The 17,460-nt window shown below is 45.5% G+C and overlaps 1 protein-coding gene across 1 annotated transcript in view; it reads left to right on the top strand.

Moving 5' to 3' along the window:
• LOC139402533 (immunoglobulin-like domain-containing receptor 2) overlaps positions 1–11,774 on the top strand; it is a 36,831-nt gene extending 25,057 nt beyond the window's left edge. Inside the window, exons 5-10 of the mRNA XM_071146531.1 lie at positions 3,848–3,994; positions 4,512–4,685; positions 4,933–5,061; positions 6,990–7,227; positions 7,650–8,535; positions 9,877–11,774. Coding sequence (XP_071002632.1) covers positions 3,848–3,994; positions 4,512–4,685; positions 4,933–5,061; positions 6,990–7,227; positions 7,650–8,535; positions 9,877–9,912 — 1,610 coding nt within the window. The 3' untranslated portion in view covers positions 9,913–11,774. The remainder of the gene's footprint in view (positions 1–3,847; positions 3,995–4,511; positions 4,686–4,932; positions 5,062–6,989; positions 7,228–7,649; positions 8,536–9,876) is intronic.
• The last annotated feature ends 5,686 nt before the right edge of the window (positions 11,775–17,460 follow it).

Genomic DNA, 17,460 nt, shown 5'->3' on the forward strand with positions numbered 1-17,460 from the left:
CATCGTACTGTAGTGTTTGTGTTTAGCAGCTCCCACATCGTACTGTAGTGTTTGTGTTTAGCAGCTCCCACATCGTACTGTAGTGTTTGTGTTTAGCAGCTCCCACATCGTACTGTAGTGTTTGTGTTTGTGTTTAGCAGCTCCCACATCGTACTGTAATGTTTGTGTTTAGCAGCTCCCACATCGTACTGTAGTGTTTGTGTTTAGCAGCTCCCACATCGTACTGTAGTGTTTGTGTTTAGCAGCTCACACATCGTACTGTAGTGTTTGTGTTTAGCAGCTCCCACATCGTACTGTAGTGTTTGTGTTTAGCAGCTCCCACATCGTACTGTAGTGTTTGTTTGGCAGCTCCCACATCATACTGTAATGTTTGTGTTTGTGTTTAGCAGCTCCCACATCGTACTGTAGTGTTTGTGTTTAGCAGCTCCCACATCGTACTGTAATGTTTGTGTTTAGCAGCTCCCACATCGTACTGTAATGTTTGTGTTTAGCAGCTCCCACATCATACTGTAGTGTTTGTGTTTAGCAGCTCCCACATCATACTGTAGTGTTTGTGTTTAGCAGCTCCCACATCGTACTGTAGTGTTTGTGTTTAGCAGCTCCCACATCGTACTGTAGTGTTTGTGTTTAGCAGCTCCCACATCGTACTGTAGTGTTTGTGTTTGTGTTTAGCAGCTCCCACATCGTACTGTAATGTTTGTGTTTAGCAGCTCCCACATCGTACTGTAGTGTTTGTGTTTGTGTTTAGCAGCTCCCACATCGTACTGTAATGTTTGTGTTTAGCAGCTCCCACATCGTACTGTAATGTTTGTGTTTAGCAGCTCCCACATCATACTGTAGTGTTTGTGTTTAGCAGCTCCCACATCATACTGTAGTGTTTGTGTTTAGCAGCTCCCACATTGTACTGTAGTGTTTGTGTTTAGCAGCTCCCACATCGTACTGTAGTGTTTGTGTTTAGCAGCTCCCACATTGTACTGTAGTGTTTGTGTTTAGCAGCTCCCACATCGTACTGTAGTGTTTGTGTTTAGCAGCTCCCACATCGTACTGTAGTGTTTGTGTTTGTGTTTAGCAGCTCCCACATCGTACTGTAATGTTTGTGTTTAGCAGCTCCCACATCGTACTGTAGTGTTTGTGTTAGTGTTTAGCAGCTCCCACATCGTACTGTAGTGTTTGTGTTTGTGTTTAGCAGCTCCCACATCGTACTGTAGTGTTTGTGTTTAGCAGCTCCCACATCGTACTGTAGTGTTTGTGTTTAGCAGCTCCCACATCGTACTGTAGTGTTTGTGTTTAGCAGCTCCCACATCGTACTGTAATGTTTGTGTTTAGCAGATCCCACATCGTACTGTAATGTTTGTGTTTGTGTTTAGTAGCTCCCACATCGTACTGTAGTGTTTGTGTTTAGCAGCTCCCACATCGTACTGTAGTGTTTGTGTTTAGCAGCTCCTACATCGTACTGTAATGTTTGTGTTTGTGTTTAGCAGCTCCCACATCGTACTGTAGTGTTTGTGTTTAGCAGCTCCCACATCGTACTGTAGTGTTTGTGTTTAGCAGCTCCCACATCGTACTGTAGTGTTTGTGTTTAGCAGCTCCCACATCGTACTGTAGTGTTTGTGTTTAGCAGCTCCCACATCGTACTGTAGTGTTTGTGTTTAGCAGCTCCCACATCGTACTGTAATGTTTGTGTTTAGCAGCTCCCACATCGTACTGTAATGTTTGTGTTTAGCAGCTCCCACATCGTACTGTAGTGTTTGTGTTTAGCAGCTCCCACATCGTACTGTAATGTTTGTGTTTAGCAGCTCCCACATCGTACTGTAATGTTTGTGTTTAGCAGCTCCCACATCGTACTGTAGTGTTTGTGTTTAGCAGCTCCCACATCGTACTGTAATGTTTGTGTTTAGCAGCTCCCACATCGTACTGTAGTGTTTGTGTTTAGCAGCTCCCACATCGTACTGTAGTGTTTGTGTTTAGCAGCTCCCACATCGTACTGTAGTGTTTGTGTTTAGCAGCTCACACATCGTACTGTAGTGTTTGTGGTAGGTAAAATATTATTATACAGGGCGTTTGGAAAGTATTCAGAACCCTCAGAACAAGTGGGACACAATCATGAAGTGGAACGACATTTATTGGATATTTCAAACTTTTTTAACAAATCAAAAACTGAAAAATTGGGCTTGCAAAATTATTCAGCCCCCTTAAGTTAATACTTTGTAGCGCCACCTTTTGCTGCGATTACAGCTGTAAGTCGCTTGGGGTATGTCTCTATCAGTTTTGCACATCGAGAGACTGACATTTTTTCCCATTCCTCCTTGCAAAACAGCTCGAGCTCAGTGAGGTTGGATGGAGAGCATTTGTGAACAGCAGTTTTCAGTTCTTTCCACAGATTCTCGATTGGATTCAGGTCTGGACTTTGACTTGGCCATTCTAACACCTGGATATGTTTATTTTTGAACCATTCCATTGTAGATTTTGCTTTATGTTTTGGATCATTGTCTTGTTGGAAGACAAATCTCCGTCCCAGTCTCAGGTCTTTTGCAGACTCCATCAGGTTTTCTTCCAGAATGGTCCTGTATTTGGCTCCATCCATCTTCCCATCAATTTTAACCATCTTCCCCATCCCTGCTGAAGAAAAGCAGGCCCAAACCATGATGCTGCCACCACCATGTTTGACAGTGGGTATGGTGTGTTCAGGGTGATGAGCTGTGTTGCTTTTACGCCAAACATAACGTTTTGCATTGTTGCCAAAAAGTTCAATTTTGGTTTCATCTGACCAGAGCACCTTCTTCCACATGTTTGGTGTGTCTCCCAGGTGGCTTGTGGTAAACTTTAAACAACACTTTTTATGGATATCTTTAAGAAATGGCTTTCTTCTTGCCACTCTTCCATAAAGGCCAGTTTTGTGCAATATACGACTGATTGTTGTCCTATGGACAGAGTCTCCCACCTCAGCTGTAGATCTCTGCAGTTCATCCAGAGTGATCATGGGCCTCTTGGCTGCATCTCTGATCAGTCTTCTCCTTGTATGAGCTGAAAGTTTAGAGGGACGGCCAGGTCTTGGTAGATTTGCAGTGGTCTGATACTCCTTCCATTTCAATATTATCGCTTGCACAGTGCTCCTTGGGATGTTTAAAGCTTGGGAAATCTCGGACCTGCCTGGTGTGTTCCTTGTTCTTCATGATGCTCTCTGCGCTTTTAACGGACCTCTGAGACTATCACAGTGCAGGTGCATTTATACAGAGACTTGATTACACACAGGTGGATTGTATTTATCATCATTAGTCATTTAGGTCAACATTGGATCATTCAGAGATCCTCACTGAACTTCTGGAGAGAGTTTGCTGCACTGAAAGTAAAGGGGCTGAATAATTTTGCACGCCCAATTTTTCAGTTTTTGATTTGTTAAAAAAGTTTGAAATATCCAATAAATGTCGTTCCACTTCATGATTGTGTCCCACTTGTTGTTGATTCTTCACAAAAAAATACAGTTTTATATCTTTATGTTTGAAGCCTGAAATATGGCAAAAGGTCGCAAAGTTCAAGGGGGCCGAATACTTTCGCAAGGCACTGTAGAATATAAATATGTGTCTCTGTGTGTAGACATCATTCTGTCATAATGATGGTAGTCGATTAGATCAGTATCAGCAATGTACTCTCTGCATGACATACTGTAACAGGAAACACTCTTTCCCTTTCCTGCCTGTAGCCTAGTCCCCTGACCAGACTTCCTGAAAAGTTGAGAGGATGTGTGGAGAGTGCGAGGGAATACTCTTCCAAGCAAAAACAAATACCACTTCCTACTCTAGAATGTTTTTACATAGAAATGTAACTTTCATCTCTCTCTCTCTTCCAGAATGGGCCTTTGTGGGCTCGGTAGCCCTGGGTATTATCCTGTTCATCTTGCTGTTTGGTGTGTGTTGGTGCCAGTGCTGTCCTCACTCCTGCTGCTGTTATGTGTCCTGTTGGTGCTGCCCTGAGACCTGCTGCTGCCCACGACACTGTAAGTCCTGCTGCTTCCACTGGAGATCATACCACATTAGATCAACTGTTGTAGTAAACTAATATTGTAGCATACTACAGTTATTGTAGCATATCATACTGTATGTCACTCATTCTACCAATCCACTACCACCTTTTTAGTGGATATAATGTCTACTACTGTAGAATTCCCAGAGCACCTGTGGAGTGTGGAATACCTGAAGTGATGAATGTTCCACCTCCAGTATTACCTGTGGAGTCTGGAATACCTGAAGTATTACCTGTGGAGTCTGGAATACCTGAAGTGATGAATGTTCCACCTCCAGTATTACCTATGTAGTGTGGAATAACTGAAGTATTACCTGTGGAGTCTGGAATACCTGAAGTATTACCTGTGGAGTCTGGAATACCTGAAGTATTACCTGTGGAGTCTGGAATACCTGAAGTATTACCTGTGGAGTCTGGAATACCTGAAGTGATGAATGTTCCTCCTTCAGTCCTTTCTGTGTCTTCTATCTCTCTGTCCTCTCTCCATGTAGTGTACGAGGCAGGAAAGGGGTTGAGGAGCAGGGCTTCGTCCCCCCAGATCGCTGTCTATCCACCCTACTACGTACCTGGGGTCCCGGCCATGGTCCCCATCGCTCCCCCCTCCCTGGTGGACACCACGATGATGTCCGCTCCCCCCTCTGTGTCAGAGAGCAGTGCAGCTGGAGGTGGGTACTGGGTCTGGTGTTGTCTATTGATGTTCTGATGTTTTAAACGTTATCTAACAAACTGCCTTTTCATTTTGAACTTAATTTAAAGCAGCAATATAAGAAACATACTGATATAGTTGAACAGCCATTTCTTCACCTTGTTGAACGTGTGGAAAGCTCATACAGAGTCCCAAAAGTTTGTCGTAGTGAGGCCTGTCTCTCCTCTCCTGCCTGACAAGTGTTTGTTGTCTCATATACGTCTCAGTGCGGCCTGTGTACCGGCTGCAGTCTACTCTGGATCAGTCCTCTCTGGATCAGGACTCTCTGAAGGTGTTGCAGCACGTAGAGAAACAGCTGGCTCTTTTCCACCCGGCCAAGGCCCAGAGCCACGACTGTAAGCCCGACAGACAGACAGACAGACAGACAGACAGACAGACAGACAGTAGACTCTATACACCCTATACTCTACTCTGTCTGAAATCCACTTCTGCATGTGTCATGACTGTAAGCCCTACAGACAGACAGATAGTTACCCTACCCTGTGTAGACTCAGCAGGACTTATAATGTACTACACTCTGACATCCTCTGTGAAATCAAATCCACTCTGAAATCAACCTGACTCATGGTTGTAAGCCCTACAGACAGACAACCCCTGTGTAGGACAGAGTCAACATGCTTTTTATACTCTAGCTATAATCTGCATGAAATCCATTCTGAAATAACCTCTGCCTACACACTACTCTCTGAAATCCTAGCTTTAACAGTGCTCCTCTTCTCTCTTCTCCTGCAACAGCACAAGCATTTCACTACACCCGTAATAACATCTGCTAAATATGTGTCCAATAAAAATGTGTTTGATTTGAAATCATAAAGACAACACACCTGATTCCTCCTACTTCATAAAGACAACACACCTGATTCATCCTACTTCATAAAGACAACACACCTGATTCATCCTACTTCATAAAGACAACACACCTGATTCATCCTACTTCATAAAGACAACACACCTGATTCCTCCTACTTCATAAAGACAACACACCTGATTCATCCTACTTCATAAAGACAACACACCTGATTCATCCTACTTCATAAAGACAACACACCTGATTCCTCCTACTTCATAAAGACAACACACCTGATTCATCCTACTTCATAAAGACAACACACCTGATTCATCCTACTTCATAAAGACAACACACCTGATTCATCCTACTTCATAAAGACAACACACCGGATTCCTCCTACTTCATAAAGACAACACACCTGATTCCTCCTACTTCATAAAGACAACACACCTGATTCCTCCTACTTCATAAAGACAACACACCTGATTCATCCTACTTCATAAAGACAACACACCTGATTCCTCCTACTTCATAAAGACAACACACCTGATTCATGCTACTTCATAAAGACAACACACCTGATTCCTCCTACTTCATAAAGACAACACACCTGATTCATCCTACTTCATAAAGACAACACACCTGATTCCTTCTACTTCATAAAGACAACACACCTGATTCTTCCTACTTCATAAAGACAACACACCTGATTCCTCCTACTTCATAAAGACAACACACCTGATTCTTCCTACTTCATAAAGACAACACACCTGATTCTTCCTACTTCATAAAGACAACACACCTGATTCATCCTACTTCATAAAGACAACACACCTGATTCTTCCTACTTCATAAAGACAACACACCTGATTCATCCTACTTCATAAAGACAACACACCTGATTCTTCCTACTTCATAAAGACAACACACCTGATTCATCCTACTTCATAAAGACAACACGCCTGATTCATCCTACTTCATGAAGACAACACACCTGATTCATCCTACTTCATAAAGACAACACACCTGATTCTTCCTACTTCATAAAGACAACACACCTGATTATTCCTACTTCATAAAGACAACACACCTGTTCTTCCTCGTTTTCTGAGCCAGTCTCACACTATCCGTACATCACCACCTTGTTGATCCTCATCTAATGATTAATTCCTCCAATCCTCATCAACTGCTGGTAGATTGTTTTCCTTCTCCGATTGGATGTGTTGGCCTTGTGTGTCAAAGACAGTCTGTAAAAGAAGACCTATTGTAATGTGTCTGTTTGTTTCAGAGGTTTTTCATCTAGGACTTCCTCTCTCTCTATGTTCTGTGCATGTCCACTGGATTCTTCATTCACCTGGCATCTTATCTTAGTCACTGTGATACTAAAACTGTGATTCATAGTATCATAAATACAGAAACATACTCATGTCTCCACCCCTCCTCTCTCCTCCCTTTCCTTCTCCTCTTCCTCAGCCTGCAGTATCTCAGAGCTCAGTTCTCTCCATGAGGTGGATACAGGGGGTTTCCGTCAGTCTTACCGCCAGATACAGAAGAAGGCCCTGCCAGCCATCCCTGACCACGACCGTGACCTGGAAGACATCCCTGACCTCCATCATCCCTCGTCCTCCTCTCAGACCCGTCGCCCCACACGCTACCAGCACCGCCGCAACCGCAGCATTGAGGAGGACCATCATCATGATAATAACAGCAGGTCGCCAGAAACACCTTTAGACTGACTGTGTGTGGAGGGGAGTGGGGGTTGTGTGTGTGTGGAGGGGAGTGGGGGTTGTGTGTGTGTCTTCATAGGGGTTGTGTGTGTGTGTCTTCATAGGGGTTGTGTGTGTGTGTCTTCATAGGGGTTGTGTGTGTGTGTCTTCATAGGGGTTGTGTGTGTGTGTCTTCGTGTGTGTGTGTGTGTGTGTGTGTCTTCATAGGGGTTGTGTGTGTGTGTGTCTTCATAGGGGTTGTGTGTGTGTGTGTGTGTGTGTGTGTGTCTTCATAGGGGTTTGTGTGTGTGTGTGTGTGTGTGTGTGTGTGTGTGTGTGTGTGTGTGTGTGTGTGTGTGTGTGTGTGTGTGTGTGTGTGTGTGTGTGTTCTGCATGTTCTAAGTCCCTAATGAGATGTTATGTCCAGGTGGAACCCTCGTTCAGAGCACCTGCAGCGTAAGGCCTTCCTCCTGGGTGGGAAGTCAGGCTCTCTGGATGAGCTGGAGGAGTTTTCCCAGTGCTACAGACAGAGAGGCCCCAGGGAGGAGCTCACCGTCAGGGACATCAGAGACACCGACCAGGAGTACGAGAGACTGGAGCTGCGGGAACGAGAAGGTGACCGGGACAGGGATCGGGAATACTGTCCGCCTTCTTACCGGGACAAGACGACGAAACGTGGTTACCGTGACAACAGAGATCGCGATGACCGCGCAGAGACTTGGCGAGAACGAGATCGCCAAGAGGATTGCCATGGAGATCGTCAGGGAAACCGACAACGCAGTCCGCCACCCTCGCCCAAGAAGAGACGGGGCACGTGGGACAACGAGCTGGAGCAGCGCCCCCCTAAACCCCCCGCCCCTCCTCCCCCTCCTCGCCAGAGCCCCCGGGGGCGGGACTACGATGACGAACTCCTGAGCACTCTTTTGGAGCGCAAGACCAGACGGGGTGGGGCCAGTGACAGTGGAGGTGATAGGGGCAGGGGAGGGGGGCGCAGCGAAGAGGACACGCCCTCAGACACACCCTCTAAGGGTTCTAAGGGCTCTAAGAAGAGCAGCGGCAGTGGCTGCGAGCGTCACCATAGCCGTTGTCCTAGCAACAGGGAGGTGGAGTTGGTATTAGACTCACGGGGAGAAGACTCTCTACCCCCGTACTGCCAGACTGCGTTAGAGCGGTTCAGAGCCGCTGAGCGCCCCTCCCCCTCCCCTCGCCCCTCCACCCATTCTTCCCGCCCCTCCAACGGAGGCTCCACCCATAGCCACGCCCATACCCTACAGCAGGAGAGCGGAGAGGAGCGGGATAAGCCCCGGAAAGTGGTGAGCTACATTTAGGGTACACCCAGTATGGGTTCACTTCATCCACATTAGAAATACACTGAAGAGATACTGTACTATAGTTGAGACTACTGATTTAGGGCAAAGATATCCTTATGCTCATACAGTACTGTAGCTAAGACTGCTTAAAGGGATACTTCAGGATTTTGTCAATTAATCCCTTTATCTACTTCCCCAGAGTAAGATTAACCTGTGGATACTGTTTTTATGTCTCTGCGTACAGTTTGAAGGAAGATGCTAACTAACGTTAGCACAATGACTGGACGTCTATGGTAACTGCTAGCAACGCTAGTTAGCATTGGTTTGCAAAACTACTGAATGCAGAGACATAAAATTGGTATCCATGAGTTAATCTGACTGGGGAAGTAGATAAAGGGCTTCGTTGCCAAAATCCCCAAGTATCCCTTTAAGGTAAGACAAGAGATAAGCTTATGCCCATTTTTCTCAGGTATGGAGGCTCACCTTAACAGATATACTGTGACTCAGGTGAGAAAGGAATCTGTTTTAGAAGTCATTGCACCTGTGCCTCTTTAGCCAGAGAGATAAGCAGAATCAGACCATAATAAGAAAAGCTGGAAAACTATCGTCAAGATCTGAACCTGAACCACTGCTTACCTTTTATAGCGTTCCATTCTGGGGGGTTTTCTTATTCCCTGGGTTTGTTTTTCTAATCTAATGGTTTACAACTGTGTTCATATGGACTTTTATGGATCTAACTCCATTTGTCTGTAATCAGTTACAATTAAAAGGCACAGGTGATTAGATATCACATTTGTTCAACTTAACATATTGACTAGCACTTCTACTACTACAACTACTACTACTACCACCACTACTACTACTACTACTACTACTACCACTACTACTACTTGGCTAATGCCAGCGTTGTGTTCAGCCTTCTAACAGTTTTTTTGTTTTACCTCAGTTGAAATGGCAGAGCCAGGTCAAATCTCTTTGTAACCTTTGTGCCCCCAATGTGACCCCAGAACCTGACGTCACTTATCCTTCTTATTCTGCCTGCTTGCTGCTCCTCTCCCAACTAACTGACAGAGCTGGGCTTGCTGCTCCTCTCCCAACTAACTGACAGAGCTGGGCTTGCTGCTCCTCTCCCAACTAACTGACAGAGCTGTGCTTGCTTCTCCTCTCCCAACTAACTGACAGAGCTGGGCTTGCTACTCCTCTCCCAACTAACTGACAGAGCTTGGCTGAGACGAGCGGGGTATTTTCACCATTACACTGGGCCAAATGAGCACAAAGCACAGCTTCCATCACTCTGCACATACGTGACTAACGTGAAGCTCTCTTGCTGTTTTCTTTTAACAGAGCACTCTTCTTAGCAGAGACTCTCTCATAGTTTGATGCCTGGAGAGGACACATACAGACTCTGGGAAAGACACTGGGGATCATCCTCTACCCCCCCCCCCCCATCACCCCACACAGGGGATCATCCTCTACCCCCCCATCACCCCACACTGGGGAGGAGAGAGGTTCTCAGAGCACACTGGGCAAGCAGAGAACCCCATGGAGAGGTCAGTGACCAGCAGAGGGAATGGCTACCTCTGAGTGACAGGCAGTACAACCACTGGACTGACCATGGCACAGGACGTGGGACGGTCTGATCAGACTTTAGATACACATCAATCACCATGACCTAAGAAGAAGCGTAATGTTCAGAGCTGTGACAAAGACCTCTGGATGCACAGGACAAATAGCACTGTGTGTGTGTGTGTGTGTGTGTGTTGGTGGATGTGTGTATTGGTGTGTGTGTGTGAGACGAAGTATGGTGCTTATTCCTGTCTGCTCTTTTGTGTGTGAGAGTGAATAGTTTCTCCATCTCCCTCTCCATTCTATTCTCCTCTCTCACTAACAACACACACTGAATGACGATGTCATTCCGGAGTTTCTGTCACTGCCACCTCTACACAGTGCAACGCTCTCTCTGTGAAGTCGCTGAATGATGATGTCACTCTGGAGTTTCTGCCACAGCCTGCACCACCACTGCCCAGTCACGGTCGAAGGCCGCCGTTGAGACAACGTTTGGATTCTGTTGTGTGAATGGTGTGGATCCCTCATACCATTGTGTTTGTAAAGCACCTGTTGGCCTTGCTTGGCCTTGACTCTGTGGATAGAGGACACAGTGTTTCTGAATCATTGTGTTTAATGCAATGATACAATGTGGGTTATACCCAGTAAGTTTGGACTAGAGGGTACTACTAACAGAGCCGGGGAGAGAAACTGTAACTTTAGGGACGGCAGGTAGCCTAGCGGTTAAGAGCGAAAGGTCGGTGGTTCAAATCCTCGAGCCGCCTAGGGTGAAAATAAATGTGTTGATGTGCCCTTGAGCAAGGCACTTAACCCTAATCGCTCCTGTAAGTCGCTCTGGATAAGAGCGTCTGCTAGATGACGTAAATGTACTGTGTTGTGATTATGTGCCATCTATCCTTCGAAGACTGTATTTGGTTTATAATAGTTTTATACATAGTTTATCAACTCTGCCTGTCTCTGTGTTAAATCATGTTGTGATTACAATGCAGTAAATGATTGTGCAAGTGTAACTGAAAGCACTTGTGGGTATGTCTGTGTGTGTTTAAGATAAGATAACCAAGGTGTGTTTAGTTTTCTTATCATTGTTGTGTAAACCGCTAAACACACAACTTTATCTCCACTCATTAGCACTTAGACACACACACACACACACACACACACACATTTACTGACCTTCATGCAAACATACTGGCTGTCAACTTACCACAGCTCTTTCTCGCGCCTGCAAAACTTGTAGAAGGATTCATTACAATTGTTCATGTTTAGTGTTGTTTTTTTCCACTTCTTTCAGTGTAGTTATTGTTCATAGCTTTTGTGCTTTTCTATGTTATTTTCTTTCTATGCTTGTTCTATGTCATTGTGTTCCTGTGTTCCATTTATCTGTCTGTCAATGAGACGGTTGTTTCACAGCCCAGCTCCCTGTCTGTCAATGAGACGGTTGTTTCACTGAGTTGAAGTCATAGGCGACAGGCAACAATGGCTTTGTCTATTTATGATCATCACCAACTGACTGTTACTCTAAGAGATCTGGTAATCACACACACACACACACACACACACACACACACACAGTATCTTGGAAAGTGCATGTTGGTGAACACTAAACGGCGGCAGGGTAGCCTAGCGGTTAGAGTGTTGGACTAGTAACCGAAAGGTTGCAAGTTCAAATCCCCGAGCTGACAAGATACAAATCTGTCGTTCTGCCCCCGAACAGGCAGTTAACCCACTGTTCCTAGGCCGTCATTGAAAATAAGAATGTGTTCTTAACTGACTTGCCTAGTTAAATAAAGGTAAAATAAATAAACACTGAAGTTGTATTTCTCCTTTTTCTCCTATTTCTCCTTGTTATAATAACTTGTACCATAACTGGGGCTTTTTGCAATAACACTTACCGTCCGTTACAAACTAATGCCTAATTAACTATTATTTATTATTTACCTCCAGAGACGCAGTTTAACCACAGCCTTTACCTCAAATACTGTTGACCAGGCAGCTTCAATCTCATTCAATAAAGTCTACTTAATCTACACATCTTCTCCACTGTCCTTCATTCAGTTTATAAGGACCTTTTGTCATTCTTCAGGTGTTATGTCTTTATGGTAGTAAAGTATGTCTTATAAATCATTGTAGACTTGTAAACTGTGGTATGTTTTATAAACTATTTGTGAATCAACAATTTAGTTCTTATGAAGACTATATGAATGCTCTAGAAAGTCTTGATATAAGTGGGTCAGTTAATTGTTCTGTTTTCTGATACACATGTCCTCTGTTGTGTCTGAGGCGCTGGCTGTTTTCCGCCCGGCGACTCATGATGTGGCTTGGGAGGTTGGGGAGGGGCTGACCACTCAGCTCAGGGTTGTATGTGAGGAATGTGGTTGAGCAAGTCCTTCCTAGGCCTGAGAGTCTCAGAGCTTACACACACGCTAGCCTGAGGGGAGTGATGACATCACTTCTATGAGAGGATAACAACAAATATGTCAGCTAGATAACAACTATGTCAGCTAGATAACAACTATGTCAGCTAGATAACAACAACTATGTCAGCTAGATAACAACAACTATGTCAGCTAGATAACAACTATGTCAGCTAGATAACAACAACTCTGTCAGATAACAACAACTCTTTCAGCTAGATAACAACTATGTCAGCTAGATAACAACAACTATGTCAGATAACAACAACTATGTCAGCTAGATAACAACAACTATGTCAGCTAGATAACAACTATGTCAGCTAGATAACAACAACTCTGTCAGCTAGATAACAACAACTCTGTCAGCTAGATAACAACAACTCTGTCAGATAACAACAACTCTGTCAGATAGAAAACAACAACTCTGTCAGATAGAAAACAACAACTCTGTCAGCTAGATAACAACAACTCTGTCAGTTAGATAACAACAACTATGTCAGATAACAACAACTATGTCAGATAACAACAACTCTGTCAGCTAGATAACAACAACTCTGTCAGATAGATAACAACAACTCTGTCAGATAGAAAACAACAACTCTGTCAGATAACAACAACTGTCAGATAACAACAACTCTGTCAGATAGATAACAACAACTCTGTCAGATAGATAACAACAACTCTGTCAGATAACAACAACTCTGTCAGATAACAACAACTCTGTCAGATAGAAAACAACTGTCAGATAGAAAACAACAACTCTGTCAGATAGATAACAACAACTCTGTCAGATAACAACAACTGTCAGATAGATAACAACAACTATGGCATCAGATAGATAACAACAACTATGTCAGATAACAACAACTCTGTCAGATAGATAACAACAACTATGTCAGATAACAACAACTCTGTCAGCTAGACAACAACAACTCTGTCAGATAACAACAACTCTGTCAGATAGAAAACAACAACTCTGTCGTCAGATAGAAAACAACAACTCTGTCGTCAGATAGAAAACAACAACTCTGTCAGATAGAAAACAACAACTCTGTCGTCAGATAGAAAACAACAACTCTGTCGTCAGATAGAAAACAACAACTCTGTCGTCAGATAGATGACAACAACTCTGTCAGATAACAACAACTCTGTCAGATAACAACAACTATGTCAGATAGATCATAACAACTATGTCAGAATAGATCATAACAACTATGTCAGATAGATAACAACAACTCTGTCAGTTACACCAGTAGCACACAAGGGGTCTGGTTCCTGGACACAGAAGCAGCATGCTTTTAGTCTAAGACTAAGCCCAAACTGGTTCCGGGAAACTGGTCCAAGAAGTCAAACCGCTTCTGAGGTTTTATTTCCATTACAAATAATAACATCTGGTCCATATTGGAAACCCAGGGACAGGATACAACTGAGTACTGAGTAGGAAAGATAGAGTACCTGCTGTCATCCTCTGTGGATGAGAATACAATAGCAGGAAACCACCAGTGGTAAAGCTGGGCAGGTGCAGAGTAGAGTGGGTGTGCTCATGGGAGAGAAACAATCTGTTAAGGAATTCCTAGATCCACATACCTTACCTACACAGACAGAGACACAGACGTTTGCAAGCATGCACGCACAAAAACACACACACACACACACACACACACACACACACTTCCATTTGTGGACATTGTCTATGAGTACTACCAAGTGGTGTAGTGAGAGTGGTTGGTTGGCCTGGGTGAGAGACAGGGAGTGCGTCTCAAATGGCACCCTACTTCCTATATAGTGCACTACTTTTGACCAGGGAAAATGGCAACCTATTCCCTGTATAGTGCACTACTTTTGACCAGGGCAAATGGCAACCTATTTCATATATAGTGCACTACTTTTTACTGGGGCAAATGGCACCCTATTCCCTACATAGTAAATTATTTTTGACCAGAGCCCAAAAAGTAGTGCACTACATAGGGAATATAGGATGCCATTTTGGGGCAACCTGGCTCTGTCCTAAGTCCTGTCGTCTCCTCAGAGTTGAACAAGCAGCCTGTCGGTCTCTGGCTGGGGGGGACCAGGGGGCTGGCTCTGCCCTAAGTCCTGTTGTCTCCTCAGAGTTGAACAAGCAGCCTGTCGGTCCCCGGCTGGGGGGAACCAGGGAGCCGCTGGCTCTGCTCTGAGACCTGTTGGCCCTAGGCCTGTGGGGCTTTATAGGCTTTACATTCACATGGTAATGTTCTGGGGTTGCATGCTTTGTCCATTGGGAAACTATGTTCACAGGGCACTAAAACATTGCTAAGAGGTCTACACAAGACAGTGCCAAATAACACACAAAACAGGGGGGGGGGGAGAAAGAAGGGGGGGGAGAGAGAAAGAAGGGGAGGGAGAGAGAAAGAAGGGGAGGGAGAGAGAAAGAAGGGGAGGGAGGGAGAGAGAAAGAAGGGGAGGGAGGGAGAGAGAAAGAAGGGGAGGGAGAGAGAAAGAAGGGGAGGGAGGGAGAAAGAAGGGGAGGGAGAGAGAAAGAAGGGGAGGGAGGGAGAGAGAAAGAAGGGGAGGGAGGGAGAGAGAAAGAAGGGGAGGGAGAGAGAAAGAAGGGGAGGGAGAGAGAGAGAAAGAAGGGGAGGGAGGGAGAAAGAAGGGGAGGGAGGGAGAAAGAAGGGGAGGGAGGGAGAAAGAAGGGGAGGGAGAGAGAGAGAAAGAAGGGGAGGGAGGGAGAGAGAAAGAAGGGGAGGGAGGGAGAGAGAAAGAAGGGGAGGGAGGGAGAGAGAAAGAAGGGGAGGGAGGGAGAAAGAAGGGGAGGGAGAGAGAAAGAAGGGGAGGGAGGGAGAAAGAAGGGGAGGGAGAGAGAAAGAAGGGGAGGGAGGGAGAGAGAAAGAAGGGGAGGGAGGGAGAAAGAAGGGGAGGGAGAGAGAAAGAAGGGGAGGGAGAGAGAAAGAAGGGGAGGGAGGGAGAAAGAAGGGGAGGGAGAGAGAAAGAAGGGGAGGGAGGGAGAGAGAAAGAAGGGGAGGGAGGGAGAAAGAAGGGGAGGGAGAGAGAGAGAAAGAAGGGGAGGGAGGGAGAAAGAATGGGAGGGAGGGAGAGAGAAAGAAGGGGAGGGAGGGAGAAAGAAGGGGAGGGAGAGAGAGAGAAAGAAGGGGAGGGAGGGAGAGAGAAAGAAGGGGAGGGAGGGAGGGAGAGAGAAAGAAGGGGAGGGAGGGAGAAAGAAGGGGAGGGAGAGAGAGAGAAAGAAGGGGAGGGAGGGAGAGAGAAAGAAGGGGAGGGAGGGAGAAAGAAGGGGAGGGAGAGAGAAAGAAGGGGAGGGAGGGAGAGAGAAAGAAGGGGAGGGAGGGAGAAAGAAGGGGAGGGAGAGAGAGAGAAAGAAGGGGAGGGAGGGAGAGAGAAAGAAGGGGAGGGAGGGAGAAAGAAGGGGAGGGAGAGAGAAAGAAGGGGAGGGAGAGAGAAAGAAGGGGAGGGAGGGAGAGAGAAAGAAGGGGAGGGAGAGAGAGAAAGAAGGGGAGGGAGGGAGAGAGAAAGAATGGGAGGGAGGGAGAAAGAAGGGGGGAGGGAGAGAGAAAGAAGGGGAGGGAGAGAGAGAGAAGGGGAGGGAGGGAGAGAGAAAGAAGGGGAGGGAGGGAGAAAGAAGGGGAGGGAGGGAGAGAGAAGGGGAGGGAGGGAGAGAGAAAGAAGGGGAGGGAGAGAGATGCTAAGCCAATGTTTGCTTAGTTTACAGGTGTTAGGCTGCTACACTGGTTGCTTAGTTTACAGGTGTTAGGCTGCTACACTGGTTGCTTAGTTTACAGGTGTTAGGCTGCTACACTGTTTGCTTAGTTTACAGGTGTTAGGCTGCTACACTGGTTGCTTAGTTTACAGGTGTTAGGCTGCTACAATGTTTGCTTAGTTTACAGGTGTTAGGCTGCTACACTGGTTGCTTAGTTTACAGGTGTTAGGCTGCTACACTGTCTATCATCAAACAGCTAGAATGGGATTATTTCCATCAAATGAATGAACAAGTATTATGATGTGGACTGAATGGATTCCCACCCTCGTCTACAACCATCACAAAGTCAGCAACGTTTGCATCAGCACAGGGTCTCGGCTACTGGTAACATCCAGGGGTTTCATACTAGGCCTCCAGTCCCCTGGATCACTTCACCTGTTGTAGGCTACAGGGTCTAGGCTACTGGGAACATCCAGGGGTTTCATACTAGGCCTCCTGTCCCCTGGATCACTTCACCTGTTGTAGGCTACAGGGTCTAGGCTACTGGGAACATCCAGGGGTTTAATACTAGGCCTCCTGTCCCCTGGATCACTTCACCCGTTGTAGGCTACAGTGTCTCGGCTACTGGGAACATCCAGGGGTTTCATACTAGGCCTCCTGTCCCCTGGATCACTTCACCCGTTGTAGGCTACAGGGTCTAGGCTACTGGGAACATCCAGGGGTTTCATACTAGGCCTCCAGTCCCCTGGATCACTTCACCCGTTGTAGGCTACAGGGTCTAGGCTACTGGGAACATCCAGGGGTTTCATACTAGGCCTCCAGTCTCCTGGATCACTTCCCCTGTTGTAGGCTACAGGGTCTAGGCTACTGGGAACATCCAGGGGTTTCATACTAGGCCTCCAGTCTCCTGGATCACTTCCCCTGTTGTAGGCTACAGTGTCTAGGCTACTGGGAACATCCAGGGGTTTCATACTAGGCCTCCAGTCCCCTGGATCACTTCACCTGTTGTAGGCTACAGGGTCTTTGCCTTTTAAATTATATTCATTCTAACATTAAAAATTAACCTTTTGAATGAATGTATTCCAAACGAAGTAAAAACATCTCACTGTAGGCTAATTATTGCCTAACAATGTCATGTGTAAAAAAAAAAAGACCCTAAATCACATTTAAAAAAGGCTGAATATTAATGTATGTATTAAAGTAATTATTTAAATATCGAATGAATTAACATATTACAGATTTACCGTCGCTTTCATT

Source organism: Oncorhynchus clarkii, unplaced genomic scaffold (genome assembly GCF_045791955.1).
Source record: "Oncorhynchus clarkii lewisi isolate Uvic-CL-2024 unplaced genomic scaffold, UVic_Ocla_1.0 unplaced_contig_8744_pilon_pilon, whole genome shotgun sequence".
NCBI classification, from domain to species: Eukaryota; Metazoa; Chordata; class Actinopteri; order Salmoniformes; family Salmonidae; genus Oncorhynchus; species Oncorhynchus clarkii.